This window comes from Sorex araneus, chromosome 5 (genome assembly GCF_027595985.1).
Source record: "Sorex araneus isolate mSorAra2 chromosome 5, mSorAra2.pri, whole genome shotgun sequence".
Classification (NCBI taxonomy): Eukaryota; Metazoa; Chordata; class Mammalia; order Eulipotyphla; family Soricidae; genus Sorex; species Sorex araneus.
This window is the reverse complement of record NC_073306.1, coordinates 99,428,696-99,444,404: the sequence shown is the minus strand read 5'-3', so window position 1 is coordinate 99,444,404 and position 15,709 is coordinate 99,428,696. Positions and strand designations below refer to the sequence as shown.

Sequence of the window (15,709 nt, the reverse complement as noted above, 5' to 3'; positions counted from 1 at the left end):
ACTTATTCTGTTACTGACTGCCTTAATAAAATTTTTTTTTGTTACAAAGTTGGTCATGATTGGGTTTAAGTCATACTATTTTCCAATTCCCATCCCTTCACCAGTGTACGTTTTCTGCCACCAGTGTCCCCAGTTTCCCTTCATCCTCCACCCCAGCTGACATCTCTGTGGCAGACACTTTTCTTCTCCTTGTCTCTCTGTTTCCTCTTAGGCACTGTGGTTTGCAGTACTGAAAGGTCATCGTGCGTATAAACTTGCCTCCTCTCAGCACTGTGTCTCTGTCCACAGTGATCATTTCTGATTATCAGCGGTCCCTTCTCTGTGCTCACTGACCCTTCCCCTCCCGCACACATGCACTGTGGCAAGCTTCCCACTGTAGACTGGTCTTCCTACTCTTTGTTTCTACTGTCTTTGGGTATTACTTATTTGGCTATTATTTATTTGGGTATTATTCTCCTACTATGTTTTTATAAAAAATATTTTAAAAAATATTCTTAAATTATTGTTACTGTCTCACAATGGAGACGTTACTGGTGCCCGCTGAGCAAATCGATGAGCAATGGGAAGACAGTGCTACAGTGCTATTTTTAATTATTCATGATTGGCATGCAATGTTTCAACACCAATTTCTTTACCACTGTTTTTTTATATCCTGCAGTTGAGTTCCATCATTCTATGTCTGTCCCTATCCCTCTGACTCATTTTACTCAGCATGATGCTTCCATGTCCCTCCGTGTATAAGCAAATTTCCTGACAATAGTATTCTATTGTGTAGATGTACCATAGTTTCTTTACCTAATCTCTGTTCTTAGGCTATTTCCAGATTCTGGCTATTGTGAATAGATTTGCAATGAACATAGCAGTTCAGATGGCTTTTCTACATTGCGTTTTTGGGCCCCTAAGGGTATGTTCCCAGGAGTGGTATTGCCACATGGAAGCTCAATTTCTGTTTTTTTGAGCAATGTCCATATTGTTTTCCAAAAAGGCTAGACCAGTAGGCATTCCCACCAGCAATGAATGAGAGTCCCTTTCTCCCCAAATCTGCACCATCACTGGTTGTTCTTGTCCTTTTTTTTTCCTTTTTGGGTCATACCCGGCTATGCACAGGGGTTACTCCTGGCTCATGCACTCAGGAATTACTCCTGGCGGTGCTTGGGGGACCATATGGGATGCTGGGAATCAACCCAGGTCAGCCGTGTGCAAGGCAAACATCCTACCCACTGTGCTGTCGATCCAGCCCCAATCTTGTTCTTTTTGATGTGTACTAGTCTCAGGTGGTGTGAGATGATATCTCAATGTTTTTTGATTTGCAGTTCCCTGATGATTAGTGATACAGAATATTTTTTCATATGCTTTTTGGCCATTTATATTTCTCCTTTGAGGAATTTTTTCTTCTTTCCCCCCTTTTGTTTTGTTTTGGTGGGATTGGATATCTTTTTCTTGTAAAGTTTAACCTTATATATATCTTTGATATTAACTTCTTATCAGATTGGTGTTGGATAAATAATTTTTCATGTTCTATGGGCTGTCTTTGTATCCTAGTAATTGTTTCTTTTGAGGTACATAGCTTCTTAGTTTAATGTAGTCCCATTTATTTATCTCTGCTTCCACTTGCATAGTCAGTGGTGTTTCATCCTGAAGATGACTTTACCTTCAATGTCATGGAAGGTTCTGCCTACATTTTCCTCTATGTACCTTATTTATTTTCATATGCTCTCTTCTATTTCTTGAAGTAGTGTTTTATAACTTCTTTATATAGTTCTTTCACCTACGGCAGAGCCTGGCAAGCTACCCGTGGCATATTGGATATGCCAAAAACAGTAACAATAAGTCTTACAATGAGAGACGTTACTCGTGCCCGCTTGAACAAATCGATGAGCAACGGGATGACAGTGACAGTTCTTTCACCTATTTTGTTTGGCTGATTCTGGGGCACTTGATTCTCTTTTTGTTTGTTTGGTTTTTTGGGTCAGACCAGCAATGCTCAGGGATTACTTCTGTCTCTGCACTCAGGAATTACATGTGAGTTGCCAATGATTGAACCCGGGTCAGCCACATGCAAGGCAAATGCCTTACCCGCTATGCTATTGCCCCGGCCCCCAGCACTTGATTTTCTGAGGCACAATTGTGAATGGGATTGTTTTCTTGATTTCTCCTCTTCTATTTCATTATTTGTATATAAGAAAGCCTAGGACATTTGTGTATTAATTTTGTAGCCTGCCATTTTACTATACAAATCTATCGTTTCTAGGAGCTTCTTTGTAGTCTTTAGGATTTGCTAAGTATAGTATCATGCCATCCACAAACAGTAAGAACTTGACCTCTTTCTTTCCTATCTGGATGCCCCTGATATCTTTTTGATTTCTAGTTGCTACAGCAAGTATTCTCAGTATTATATTGGATAGAAGTGGTGAGAGTGGGCAACCTTGTCTTGTGCCCGATCTTCAAGGGAAGACTTTTAGTATTTTGCCCCTTGAGTATAGTGTTTGCTATGAGCTTGTAGTAAATGCTTTTGACTATATTGAGGAAGAGCAGCTGGTTTTTTTCCAGAGAAGAGAGGAAAGATAGTTAATTCTTGTTAATCCGGGTTCCCACTCCTGGTGCTGCTGTGCCTGGCATGGTGGGCTTGGCAGGGCTTGTACCTGCTGGAACAGGCTTAGTGGCCATCACGACCTCCCCCAGCAGTGCTTGGAGTCAAATGCAGCACTTCACACATAATAGTGATTGTATTTTTAAATCAGTATGCATTTTGACATTTCCTCCTTCCTTTGGGGGCGGGGAGGGCCTGATAGTGCTCAGGGCTTACTCCTGGCTCTGTGTTCAGGGATCATGCCTAGTGGGTCAAGCATATAGGGACCATAGAGGGTGCTGGGTCTGCCGTGTACAAGATAAGCTCCCTACTTGCTGCTCCCACCTGGGAGCTCCCTATCTTGCCAACCCCCTTTCCTTTCGCTACTGTGCAGTGACTGGAGGGCTTCATGCTTGGTTGTTGGTACTCGGCCTCTTCTCATTGATCCTCAGTGAAGGGGGTGTTCCTTTAGTGTCTTTGTGACCACACTTCTCTTCGCAGTTGTCACACATAGTCATGGCACTTGCACACCTGGTTGTCCTTCAGAGCTCAGGAACACCATGGCAGAACCACAGGTTCCAGACAGCTGGAGCCCCTAGGACCATGTACTGCCCATGTGGCAGGTACTCACGACCTCACACTTGCTAGGCAGGTGCGTTTAGCCACTGAATTATTTCCCAGCCCTGAATCTGTCATTTTAGGGTGTATAACAAGAATAGAAATAGAATATATTTCCAAACCAGTAGCATGGATAAAAAGGAAATTTAGAAAACATGATCAGATGCCAGAAATACAGGACAGTGGGTGGGCACTAGCGTCACCTGTGGCCAAACCAGGTTCAATCCCTAGTCCCCTATGGTCCCCTGAGCCCACCCAGAAGTGACCCCGGAGTGCAGAGCAGGATTAAGCCCTGAGCACTGCCAGGTGTGATCCTACATCAAAACAAAACGAAACAAAACAAAAAAAACCTCCAAGAGAACAGCAACAAAATATCTCAAGTTAGAGCTGGAGAGAGAGTAGAGTGGGTAAGATTCTTGCCTTGCAGGCATCCAGCACAGTTTTGATTCCCAGCACCACATGGTTCCCCAAGCCCAGAACCAGGAGTAAGCCCTGAGCACTCCTGAGTATGGCCAAAACAAAACAAACCAGTAAATAAATAAAGGGGTCAGAGTGATAGTACAGCAGGTAGGTGTTTACCCTGCGTGTGGCCAACCCGGGTTCAACCCCCAGCACCCCAAATGGATCCCCTAGCCCACCAGGATCTCTGAGTGCAGAGTTAGGAGTAAGCCCTGAACACAGCTGGGTGTGGCTTTAAAAAAATAACAGAATTACACTTGAATTACATTGCACTCATCCTTTGCCATCTTTTAAAAAAAGTTAATTTTTATTATAGTTTAGGTAATCAGATTTTAGTATTTTTAAACTTTATGGTTTTGATGTACAGTCAGTGTACCTTCACCACCACCAAATGCCCAAGGGTCCCCCTGCCCCTCTGCCCTCACCACCAGCTCCTCCACTGCCTGGGGACCCAAGTTTTGTAATCCGTAGCCAAGGGTTTGTCATTCTTGAATCAATTGTCACTTGTGATCTTCAATTTGCTCAAGCAGGCACCAGTAACATCTCCATTCATCCCTGTCGCGTGCTAGTGTAGCCCAATAGTATCTGCTCTCTCCAGGAACACGAAGAGCTTTGTTCAGAGTTTTTTTTGTTTGTTTGTTTTTGTTTTTTTGCGTTCTTTATTTTTCTTTTAATTTTATTTTATTGAATCACCATGTGGAAAATTACAATGCTTTCAGGTTTAAGTCTCAGTTATACAATGCTGAAACAACCATCCCTTCACCAGTGCCCATATTCCACCACCAAAAAAAAAAAAAAACCAGCATACCTCCCATCCCACCCCGCCCCCACCCCGTAACTGATAAATTTCACTTTACTTTCTCTTTACTTTGGTTACATTCGATATTTCAACAAAAATCTCTCTATTATTGTTAGGAGTTCCCCACTAGAGTCAGACCTGTGGTGAAGAGATATGAGTTTGCGCGACCGCAATTGTGGCCGTGCGGTTTTGGATTTCTGTATTTTAGCAACTAAGTCCAGGGAAATTTCTTCCAGATATTGGATCATTGCAAGCTTGTAACTCTCATCTGTGGTCCTCATAATATGGAAGTTGCCATGCCCTCCCCACCTACCCCAGCAAAGGAAAGGTGTGTGTGTGAGAGAGAGAGAGAGAAATACCTTTCCCCTCCTGGGCAGGCATGGGGCTACAGCTTAGTTCTCAGTCTGGAGACATTCTGCAAGGAGCTGCCGGTACCAAAAGTAGTTTAGCTGGCCTCTGGAATCATGCTTGTGCAGCTGTGGAGAGGCCGCACACGTGTGGCCCCCGGGATCACATCTCGGCGGCGAGCCTCGTTCAGGGTTTTGATGAAGAAGTCTGACCATCTCGTAGGTGGGTGACCACTCGGTCTTTTGATGTCCCGTGGAGTCCAGTGGGTAACAACTCTAGTTCAGCTGTCGTCTCTAAATCGCTTTATGTGTCCGGCCCATCTGATTTTCCATGGCTTGGCAAATTAGACAGTGTCCCTGATTCTTGATTATTGATGGAGGCCGGAACTCGGATTCCTTCTCTCATTTGAGTAAAACATGATACTTTAAGCATAGCTCTTTGGATTCCTCTTTGGGAGACCCAAATAGTGTTCTTATCCTGTTTGCACTTGACCCAGGTCTCTAAGGCAGATGTTAGTGCAGGAAGAACGGTGGAATCGAAAAGATGTGGAGGTTGGAGCGATAGCACAATGGGTAGGGCATTTGCCTTGCACTCGGCTGACCCAGGTTCGATTCCCAGCATCCCATTAGTCCCCTAAGCACTGCCAGGGGTAATTCCTAAATGCAGAGCCAGGAGTGACCCCTGTGCATTGCCGAGTGTGACCGAAAAAGCAAAAAAAATTTAAAAAAAAAAAAGATGTGCCTGGAGCCAGAGATTCTTCATCCTCTTAGCCACTTGTTCAACATTCTTGAAGGCATTCCACGCTGTTCTCTTCCTCCTGTGCAATTCTGGCACCAAGTCGTTCCTCATGTTGAGTTATTGACCCAGGTACACATAGCTGCTGCATTTGGAGATGTTCATTCTGTTGAGAGCAAATGGAACATCAAGGACTAGTTCGTTTTTCATGAACATTGTTTTGGTGAGATTCAGCTGCAGTCTGACCTTTCCACGCTCGCGGTCGAAGTTGGCCAGCATTTGTGTCACTTGGCTAATGTTTGGTGTTATAAGAACAATGTCATCAGTGAAGCAGAGGTGGTGTAGTTGCCGACCATCAATCTTCACTCACATTTCTTCCCATTCCAGTTGTCACATGATGTTCTCGAGGGTGGCACTGAAGAGTTTTGGTGAAATGGTATCACCCTGCCGAACCCCTCTTTTTATGTCAATGACCACTTCCTTGTAGAATGGTGAGATACTGGTGGTGAATCCACAAAAAAACTCACAGAGGATCTTGTTGTACTGAGTTTGAATGCTCTGCTGGGCTAGGGCTTCGATGACCGCTTCAGTCTCAACAGAATCAAAGGCCTTCTTTAAATTGATGAATGGTTAGACAGAGCGACAAATATTAGTTCTTGAATATTTTTTTCTTTTTTTGGGGTCACATCTGGGAATGCACAGGGGTTACGCCTGGCTCTACACTCAGGAATTACCCTTGGTGGTGCTTGGGGTACCATATGGGATGCTGGGAGTCAAACCTGGGTTGGCCGTGTGCAAGGCAAATGCCCTATGCACTGTGCTATCGCTCCAGGCCCAGAGTTTATCGTTCTTGAATAAAACGTAGTCCCCAGTTTCATTCTCTCTGCTTTACAGCTAATATTGTCTAGTATCTGTCCTTCTCTCTCTGGTTTATGTCACTTAATTTGGTTCCCTACGGTTCCATCCAGGTTATACAAAACTGCATGATTTGAAAATCTTTTTGTTCACCTCACTTTATCCACATTTGTTAGTTGTTTTTCTTTCACTTAATAGTATCACATAGCATTTTCCCCCCATGTTTGTTAAAGGCTCTTCCTAAAAAATTTGATAAACAGGGCCGGAGACGTGTCCAACCAAGGTTCAGTACCGGCCCCCACATGGAGTTCCGGGCCTGCCGGGAGTAAGCCCTGAGCGTCGCCGGGGCCACCCTCCCGAAGGAACCCTAATGCACCCGTGTATAGTCAGTACCTATGTATAACTGACCTCTTGCTCGCTTCCTTCCTATTTTTTTTAAAGCACTGTTATTTACAAAGTTATTTGTTGAGTTTTAGGCATATAATGTTGCGACACCAATCCTCAAACTGGTGTCAACTTCCTTCCACCAGTATTCCCATGTTCCTGCTTCACCCTGACTCCCAACTTGCTTGATTTCTTGCTTCCTTTCCTTTTGTTTTTGGGGCCACAGCCAGCTGTGCTCAAGGCTTGCTCCTGACTTTGCATTCAGGAATTACTCCTAATGTTGCTCAGGGCACTCTGTGTGGTGCTGGGGATTGACCCCAGGGCAGGCGCCTTACCTGCTGGACTGTCTGTCCAGCCCCACTCTCCTTTCTTTGCTTTCCCCAGTCGCGGTTCAGGAGGCCTGGGGTCTCTACTGGGCTGCCAGTTCACTGCAAGGGCCCGAGGATGCCCTGATGCTCGACATAGTTCTGAGCATGGTGTCAGGACGGGACCGTGGAGTCTGGGACAGACAGCACTGTCCTCAGAATATAGGGAGAAATTGAGCTACAAAGGGGATACCTCAGAAGTCCTAGATGTCTACAGGCCCTGCAATGCAAGGCTGCACCCTGCAGTGCCCTGGGGACCACGTGGTGCTGGGGATCAAACCTGGGGTACTGCTGTCACCTGGTATGAGTTTGTGCTCGTCTCATTTGCCTGCAGCTTTGGTGAAACATTTAAGAGTCTCACTTATGCTTCAGGCAGGCATCATTGAAGCCCTTTTAGAGATAGTGACATATAGAATCTTCATTGAAACTGCATGGAAGGTATTAATTGCTGTTTCCCACATCTTTATATACAAAGAAAGGGGTCCAAAGAGATCATTTGTCCAAATCAAGGAAGTGACTAGGATTTGGTTTCAGTTACATCACTGTTTTCAGTTTGTGAAGGGTAAAAAAACATTGGAATTGTGTTTTATATAGAACTTGTCTGGGGCTGGAGTGATAGCACAGGGGGTAGGGAGTTTGCCTTGCATGTGGCCAACCCAGGTTCGATTCGTCCGTTCCTCTCGGAGAGCCTGGCAAGCTACTGAGACTATTTCTCCCATATGGCAGAGCCCTGGCAAGCTACCTGTGGCATATTCGATATGCCAAAAACAGTAACAACAAGTCTCACATGGAGATGTTACTGGTGCCCGCTGAGCAAATCGATGAGCAACGGGATGACAATGACAGTGACACAATGATAGGACTTGTCTGAAAAATCTGGAAACTAGTTACCATCACCAATATGACTTTTCTCTCCCTTTGCTGACAGCCTCATTTTGCAGTTGTTTTGCTGTCTGGGTGTTGCACACTTGGTTGTAGTGTACTGCAGGGGGTGTGGTTGGGGGATGTCACACTTGTGGTTCTGAGAACCATGTCATAGCACTCATGGCAGGCAGTGCTGGGAATGGACTCAAAGCCTCGGGTGTGCATCTTGCTGCCCCTCGGCCAAGCCCTCTGGCCCCTAGAGTGATTTTATAAATGCTGGTGAGCATTGTTCGCACAGTTAGTGAAGGTCTTGCATCAGTGCGGAAGGAAATACCACTCCAGTTCCCACCCCACCCCTGCCCAGACCTTTATGCATAGAAAGTGAATCACGTTTGTCCCGCTTTCATAAGTGGTCAACATCATTCTGCTTCTGTTCAGGACATGACTGCTGGGCACAGCTTTCTTCTCTTTGTCCTTTTGCCTCTTGAAGGAAGCGGCATATACCCTCACTGCACCTGAGTCACCCAGGGAGCAAGACCTCGGTCTGAATCTGTCTTCCTCTCGAATGCCTCAGGCTCTTTGATCCTCACTTTGTTTCTTCTGATTTCTTTTTTTTTTAATTTTTTATTAATGAATCACTATGAGGTACAATTACAAACTTATGAACTTTCATGTTTGCATTTCATTTATATCCCTCCACCAATGCCCATTCTCCTCAATCAGTGTTCCCAGTATCCCTCCCACCACCCCCACCCCAACCCCCACCACCCCACCCTGCCTCTGTGGCAGGGCATTCCCTTTTGTTCTCTCTCCTGTTGGATGTTGTAGTTTGCAATAGAGGTATTTATTGAGTGGCCATCATGTTCAGTCTATAGTCTACTTTTGGCACGCAGCTTTCAACCTGAGTGGGTCCTCCCAATAGTCTCTACTAGGTTTTCCCTTCTGATTTCTACCTCTTTTTTTTTTTAACAACACGCAGTAAAAATTTATTCATATTAATAACTCCATTTGTCATGGGGGTTGTTGCTTAGATGTATGGGATGGCACATGCATGCTGGCTCTCTGAGGTTACACAGGTGCTGGCTCTCTGAGTTTACACAGGTGCTGGCTCTCTGAGGTTACACAGGGCTGGCTCTCTGAGAGAAAAGGTCGCGGGGCCGCTAGTGCGGCCGCGCGGCTCGGATCTGTCCCAGTCCCGAATCCTGGAGCCGTGTTAGTTGCTGCTCAGTGTCGCCAGGGTTCCATCCGGAGAAGGTGTGCAGGCGGCACCTCCTCCCTCCGGCCCCCCGGTGTTGCTGGCCCCGGTTCGGGTCCGGAGCATTGTCCGGGCCGAGTTGCTCACCAGAATGCCTGCCGCTTCTCTGTGGATTGTAGCATCAAGATGGCCTGTTTCTTCTGATTTCTAAAGAAAAAAATTTTTTTTCCTGATGTGCTGCACAGTGTCAGACCCCAGTGATGTTCATGGTCCTCAGGAATAAAGCCAATAGATTTTTTAATCCATTTCTTCTTAGATTCTTTAAAAAATAAATTTTGAAGTATTGAGTCAAAGACTTTGCTCCCTCCGATTATATGGAGGCATGGGGCTGGAGCGATAGTATGCAGTAGAGGTAGGACGCGTGCCTTGCATGTGGCCAAATTTGGGTTCAATCCCTGGCACCATAGTTGGTCCTCTGGGCCCTGCCAGGAGTGATACCTGAGCATAGAGCCAGAAGTAAGCCTTGAGCAACTGCCAGGTGTGGCCCAGAAAGCAAATAAAACAACAAGAAGATCAGAATCACATTAGTCACTCTGGATGCCAGGAGAGCATTAAGCAACACCTTCAAAAATAATTGCTTTAGGTAGATAAAGGACAAAACGTGATGGCCTCTCAGTATCTATATTGCAAAGCATAATGCCCAAAAGGAGAGAGAGTGTATGGGGGAAATTGTCTGCCATAGAGGCAGGGGGAGAGTTGGGATGGTATGTGGCGAGGTAGGGATACTGGGGATGTTGGTGGTAGAAAATGTGCACTGATGAAGGGATGGGTGTTCGATCTTTGTATGACTGAAACTCAAACATGAAAGCTTTGTAACTGTATTTCACAGTGAGTCAATAAAAATTATATATAAAATAATTGCTTCAGTCAAATTATTAAATAGGCAAGGGAAAAATAGAGACTGTTGAATGTGCATACCTCATGGTTTACTTTCATATAATCTGTTTTGTTTTGTTTTGTTTTGTTTGGGGCCATACCGCAGAGCTCAGATCTCCTTTGTGTGAAGCTCTGGAATTGACTTCTGGCATTGTGAAAAAAAAAATTAACCCAATAACAGTGAAATGACAAAGATTTATTTCTTCATCCATAACATTTCACAAGGTTGTGTATTTCTTTTTTTTTTTTTAAGGGTGTGTATTTCTGGGGTGCTGTTTTATTCCTATGACTAGCACTTGATTTACTCTTTCGGAGAGTTTTGTTTTTCCCAACTCAGGTGGGGGATGGGGAAGCACTATTCTTTCTCTACACTTTATTTCCCTATGTACTAAATTTCCTGTAAGTAGAAGCTGACCTCCTAGATTGATCTTGCTTTTTAACCTCTTTTCATTAAAAAATAAAAACAGCTGTTTGTGGGTACAAGGGCATAGCTCAAAGCCGTGAGCACAGGCTTTGCTTGCTGGAGGCCCAGGTTCAGTCCCCAGCACCACATTGAGCACTTCTGGGAGTCACCCTCAAGCTCCAGGCTGCGAGTCACTGGGAACACCTCAAGTGTGACTCCAAAATGAACACTCAAATCAACTTGTCTTTTGGTTACTAAATCTTACTAGTTTTGTTTTTGGGCTTTCCTATAAGAGTCACTCCAGCAGTGCTCAGGGGTCTCAGGCTCACTCCTGTTGATAGCTAGCAGTGCTCAGGGGTCCATCAGTACTCCACTAACATGTGCTAAGCATGTGCTCATCTCCCTGGTGGGTCTTGGTTTCTTGAGTGTGGGGGGTTACACTTGGTTGTGCACAGGGCTTACTCCAGGCTCTGCAGTCAGGAATCACTCCTGGTGGGCTTGGGGGACCATGTGGGTGTCAGGGATCAAACCACAGCCAAGATTGCTATTTATTTATTTATTTGTTTATTTATTTATTTGTTTGTGCTTTTTTGGTCACACGGTGATGCACGGGGGTTACTCCTGGCTCATGTACTCAGGAATCACTCCTGGCAGTGCTCAGGGGACCATATGGGATGCTGGGAATCGAACCTGGGTCGACCGTGTGCAGGCAAATGCCCTACCCATTTGCTACTGCTGCGGCCCCTGGATTACCTTTTAATTATCTCTGAAGATACTAAGTTGAACATTCAAATGATTTCCCCTCTTCCTTGAAGCATCTGTTTCCTCTGAGATTGATGGTTGTTTTTGATTTGTTTTTCTTGATATTTTATGGGGATGAGTTCTTTGATGTTCCCTCCAAATCAGGTGATCCATAGCAGTCCATTTGCACTCAGGAATGAGCACACTGATTTCCCACGTGAGTTTCTGGCCTGGCTTTCCTCTCCTTATAATTAGAAATTTTTATTTCTCCAGCAGACTTCATCCCTCAAAGGGACTGAGTGCAAAGGTGCGACCTGTGAAGGAGTGTGCTGGTCTCTTCCTCTTCCTTCTCCTTGTTGCTGTCTCAGTAATGGCGTGTACCACACTTGCCTGCAGAGACCCATACTCTGGTGCGCTGCCCACAGGCTAAACAGCAGAACCCTGGGGCTTCTCTCAGCACATTTGGGCAGCTTAGGGGTCAAACTCGAGGCCTCACACTGGCAAAGCAGGTGCTTTTTGCCATTGAGCAATCAATCCCTGTGACCTGTCAGCCAGCACTTGCCTCCTGTGTCCCACTCATTCCCCTGAGACATAAGAAGGGGTCATTCTGAGGTGCTCACCCTGCAGGGATCTCACCCACTTTGCTTCTGTAGTGTAGCCCCATCTTTCTGTGTTCAACAAAGCAAGAGGGGGTTTCTGGGGACTGGGTGCAAGGCCATGCTGCTCATGGCTCTCCAGTGGGCCCCCCAGTCCCTGCTCACTGAGTCACTGGGGCTGCGAGAGTCGGAGCTGGTCTGTCTCTTGGCTGTTCTGGACTGTGCCTCCTGGTGGCTCAGCCTCCGGTCAGGGCTCCTCCTCCTTCTGTGTGGAGAGCCAGTCTCCTCTCTTCTCTCAGTGCTCACAAGTTACTTCTGTTAATCATCAGGATTGATACTTTGGAAAGGGAAGGGTTTCAGCATCTGAGACAGGTTGAACTGAACTCTGAATTCTATACATTTGGACACATAAGACATCATTTTTTTTATATTGTCATGTCATTATCAAATATGTACACATATTTGAAATGAGGGGGTTCAGGTTGCTCCCATCTGTGCTTAGGCTTTACTCCTGGCTCTGTGCTCAGAGGACACTGCTGGCAGTGTTCGGGGAATCATATACGGTGCTGGGGATCAAACTGGGATTGGCCATGTGCATAGTTAGGTTTGTACATTGTTTGTTTTGCTAACTCGACATAGTGTAGTTCTGGAAACAACAAGAAACCAGAAGGCTCTTGGGAACATTTTGGTTAGAGTGGGAATGAGAAGCTAAATGTGAAGTGAGAGTTATTTAATGCAGATATGAGGAGGGTCGCAGATACAGTACAGGGGAGAAGCACTTGTCTTGCATTGTGGCCTGCCCTGGTTGGATCCTCATCACCATGTGGTCTCCGGAATACCAATGGGGGGCAGCCTGGAGGCCTGCAGACGCTGTTGGGGTGACCTGCAGTGCCCAGGCAGCACCACATCCTTGGACCCTTGCATTGAATCACGTGCCTGTTTGGCCAAGAATTGCAAGGAGATGCCTCAGTGGCTCCTGAGCATCTTTAGGAGGCACCCTCCTCAAGAGGTATGAGATCTGAGAGCTGAAAACCAGTTTCCTACAACCCATGTTACCCAAATAGCCCCTTAGGCCGGCACTGCCTCACAGAATAATAAAAAGTTATAAAGATGGCCCAGGATTTGAATAATGATCTATTGATCATTATAGTTTCTGATGTCTGTATCAGATGGTTAAAACGTTCAATTTGGCATTTGAAGAGATATATTTCAATATATCAGTAATTAGATATGTAGGATGTTGGAATTTCATCAATGTTTATTGAGGTTTTATAATTGATGGTTAGAATGTTCAGTTTGGCAGTTGAAGGAATATATTTTAGTGTATTGGGTAATTTAATATATGGAATGTTGAATTCCATCCATGTTTATTGAGTTTCTATGTCGTACCAGACTTTGTTCTAAGTGCTACTTCACAGTTCACTTAAGTTTTTCAAATGACATACCTTCAGTGTTAATGTGTCTAATGTAGTTAGGTTGAACTAAGTCTTGATTATATAATTTTAGCTAGTAAAAGAGATACCTTGCCCTCAAATCATCATTAAGAAGTTCTGTTCTGTGGGGCTGGAGCGATAGCACAGTGGGTAGGGTATTTGCCTTGCACACAGCCGACCCGGGTTTGATTCTCAGCATCCCATATGGTCCCCTGAGCACTGCCAGGAGTAATTCCTGAGCACAGAGCCAGGAGTAGCCCCTGTGCATCACCGGGTGTGACCCAAAAAGAAAAAAAAAAAAGAAAAAGAAGTTCTGTTCTGACCCATGGTACAGGTAGCAATTTCAGAAGCAGTTTATAGTCCTTAGTAATAAAGAAAATGCATGTCACATCAGCAAGGCAGAACAGTTTTCTGTGTCACACAGCTCACGTGTAAGAAATCCACTTCTAGAGCCCTGATGTCTGACTCTCGGGCGCCCTAGGACATGGTCATTCTTAAGTCTTGTGACTTGTGATTGCTCGTTCTTAGGTGCCTTTTGGCCTTGGTGTGGCAGCCAGCGTCCGAGTGGGCAATGCCCTGGGGGCAGGAGACACGGAGCAGGCTCATCACTCCTGCGTCACTGTCCTGCTGTGTGCTGGTGAGTGAGGCGCTCCAGCTCGTGCCGATGCCGATGCCATCTGTGTGTAGCACCATCTGATACTGTATGGATTTAGGGCAGGAGATGGCCCAAGGGACTGGAGCACATGCTTCACATCTGAGCACCCTGGTTCCCACATGGTCCCCAAGCACCAAGCCAGGAGTAACCTCCAAACAGGAGGGTGAGACCTTCCCAAAAAACAAACAAGAAAACTAAAAGTGTACTTATCAGAATTTCTTAGCAACTGACTGACATATATAAATTCAAATGAAATACTTATTTTTTAGGCTTCTTTTTTCCCCAGTTTATTCAGTAATATAAAGCACTGCATTGGATTTCACTCAGGACTGTTGAGATCATTCCAAAGCTGCTTGTCTTCACATGCTGTCTTACTTTTTGCTTTGGTTTGGTTTGGTTTCGGTTTTGGGGCCACAACCAGCAATGTTCACATGTTATTCCTGGCTTTGCATTTAGGAATTATTCCTGGTGGTGCTTAGGGGACTATATGGAGATTGAACCCAGGTTGGCCACATGCAAGCAAGCTCCCTACCAACTGTACTATCCTTCTAGTCCTTACTGCCTTACTTTTTTGACCAAAGACTTCTTTGGAGGATGGGGGGAACATACACACCTGATGGTGCTCAGGGCTTATTCCTGGCTCTGTGCTCAGGGATTACTCCTGGTATTGCTCAGGGGGCCATATGGGCTGATGGGGGTTGAACCCAGGTCTCATGCAAGGCAAACACCCTACCCAGTGTACTATTGCTTCAGCACCTGACCAAAGACTTTTGACTGGTTTTCACGTTCCTGGACCATAGCTTGGTTTGGCGGTTTTCATGTTCTTTTATTTATTTATTTATTTATTGAATCTATGAGAACAGTTACAAAGCTTCCGTGTTTGAGTCATACAATGATCTGGCCCGCACTTGGGTTTTCCAATGAGTTTTGGAAGATGGCGGCTGCGAAGGTGGCCTAATGCAAAGTCCAGGGGCATTTCTGCCAAGAGCTGCTCGGTTCTGAGATTCATTTGTGTCCAGTTTTCATGTTCTTGGATGCAAGCTGCTAGATTCCTGTTGGCTCCTGATTGTGTTGACTCAATGAGCATCTTTTCTAAAGGAGTCAGAATCATCTGGTCCCAGTCATCCTTTTTTTCATAGACAAAAGGAAGAAAGACTATTAAAATTACATTTCTTTTTTATTAGATTTTTTTCATATCTTTGGGCCATACCTGGCAGTGCTCAAGGTTAACTCCTTGCTCTGTACTCATAGATCACTCCTAGCAGGGTTCCAGGCACCAAATGGAGTGCTGGGGAGTGAAGCAGGGTTGCTGCATTCAAGACAAGCACAGTAGCTACTATACTATCTCTCTGGCCCCAGTTGTTTCTTAAATCATTGGCACAGATGTATTATGAGAAGTCAATACTAAGATTAATCACATTGAAGAATTTTTATTTCTGGTTGTTTCTTTATCTTTTCCAGCTTTTTGTGGACTTGTAGTGGGTGTTTTGTTTGCAATACTGAAGGATGTGGTTGGCTATATATTCACCAGTGACAAGTATGTATCACAGAGAAAAAGGTATTTTTGTTTGTTTATTTTGCTCTTTTTCTGTGACAAAGATCAAAATACATGAGGCATGTCCTCTATTCTTCACTATGCTTTCCTGATCCCGAAAAGCACGTAACATTTTGGGTGGGGCAGGGGGCAGGGAGTGGCCTGTTCTCCCAGCATTCCCAGCCAGTGCTTCAATATGAAGGCCCAAGAATGGGGTGCT

General features: G+C 45.1%; 1 protein-coding gene across 2 annotated transcripts in view; it reads left to right on the top strand.

Moving 5' to 3' along the window:
- LOC101539297 (multidrug and toxin extrusion protein 2-like) overlaps nucleotides 1–15,709 on the top strand; it is a 58,141-nt gene that overhangs the window by 26,965 nt on the left and 15,467 nt on the right. Inside the window, exons 11-12 of one of the 2 annotated variants that reach the window (XM_055139383.1) lie at nucleotides 13,829–13,937; nucleotides 15,417–15,492. In XM_055139383.1, the coding sequence (XP_054995358.1) occupies nucleotides 13,829–13,937; nucleotides 15,417–15,492 (185 nt within the window). Of the gene's footprint in view, nucleotides 1–13,828; nucleotides 13,938–15,416; nucleotides 15,514–15,709 lie in introns of both variants that reach the window. The other variant, XM_055139382.1, reaches the window with a different exon arrangement.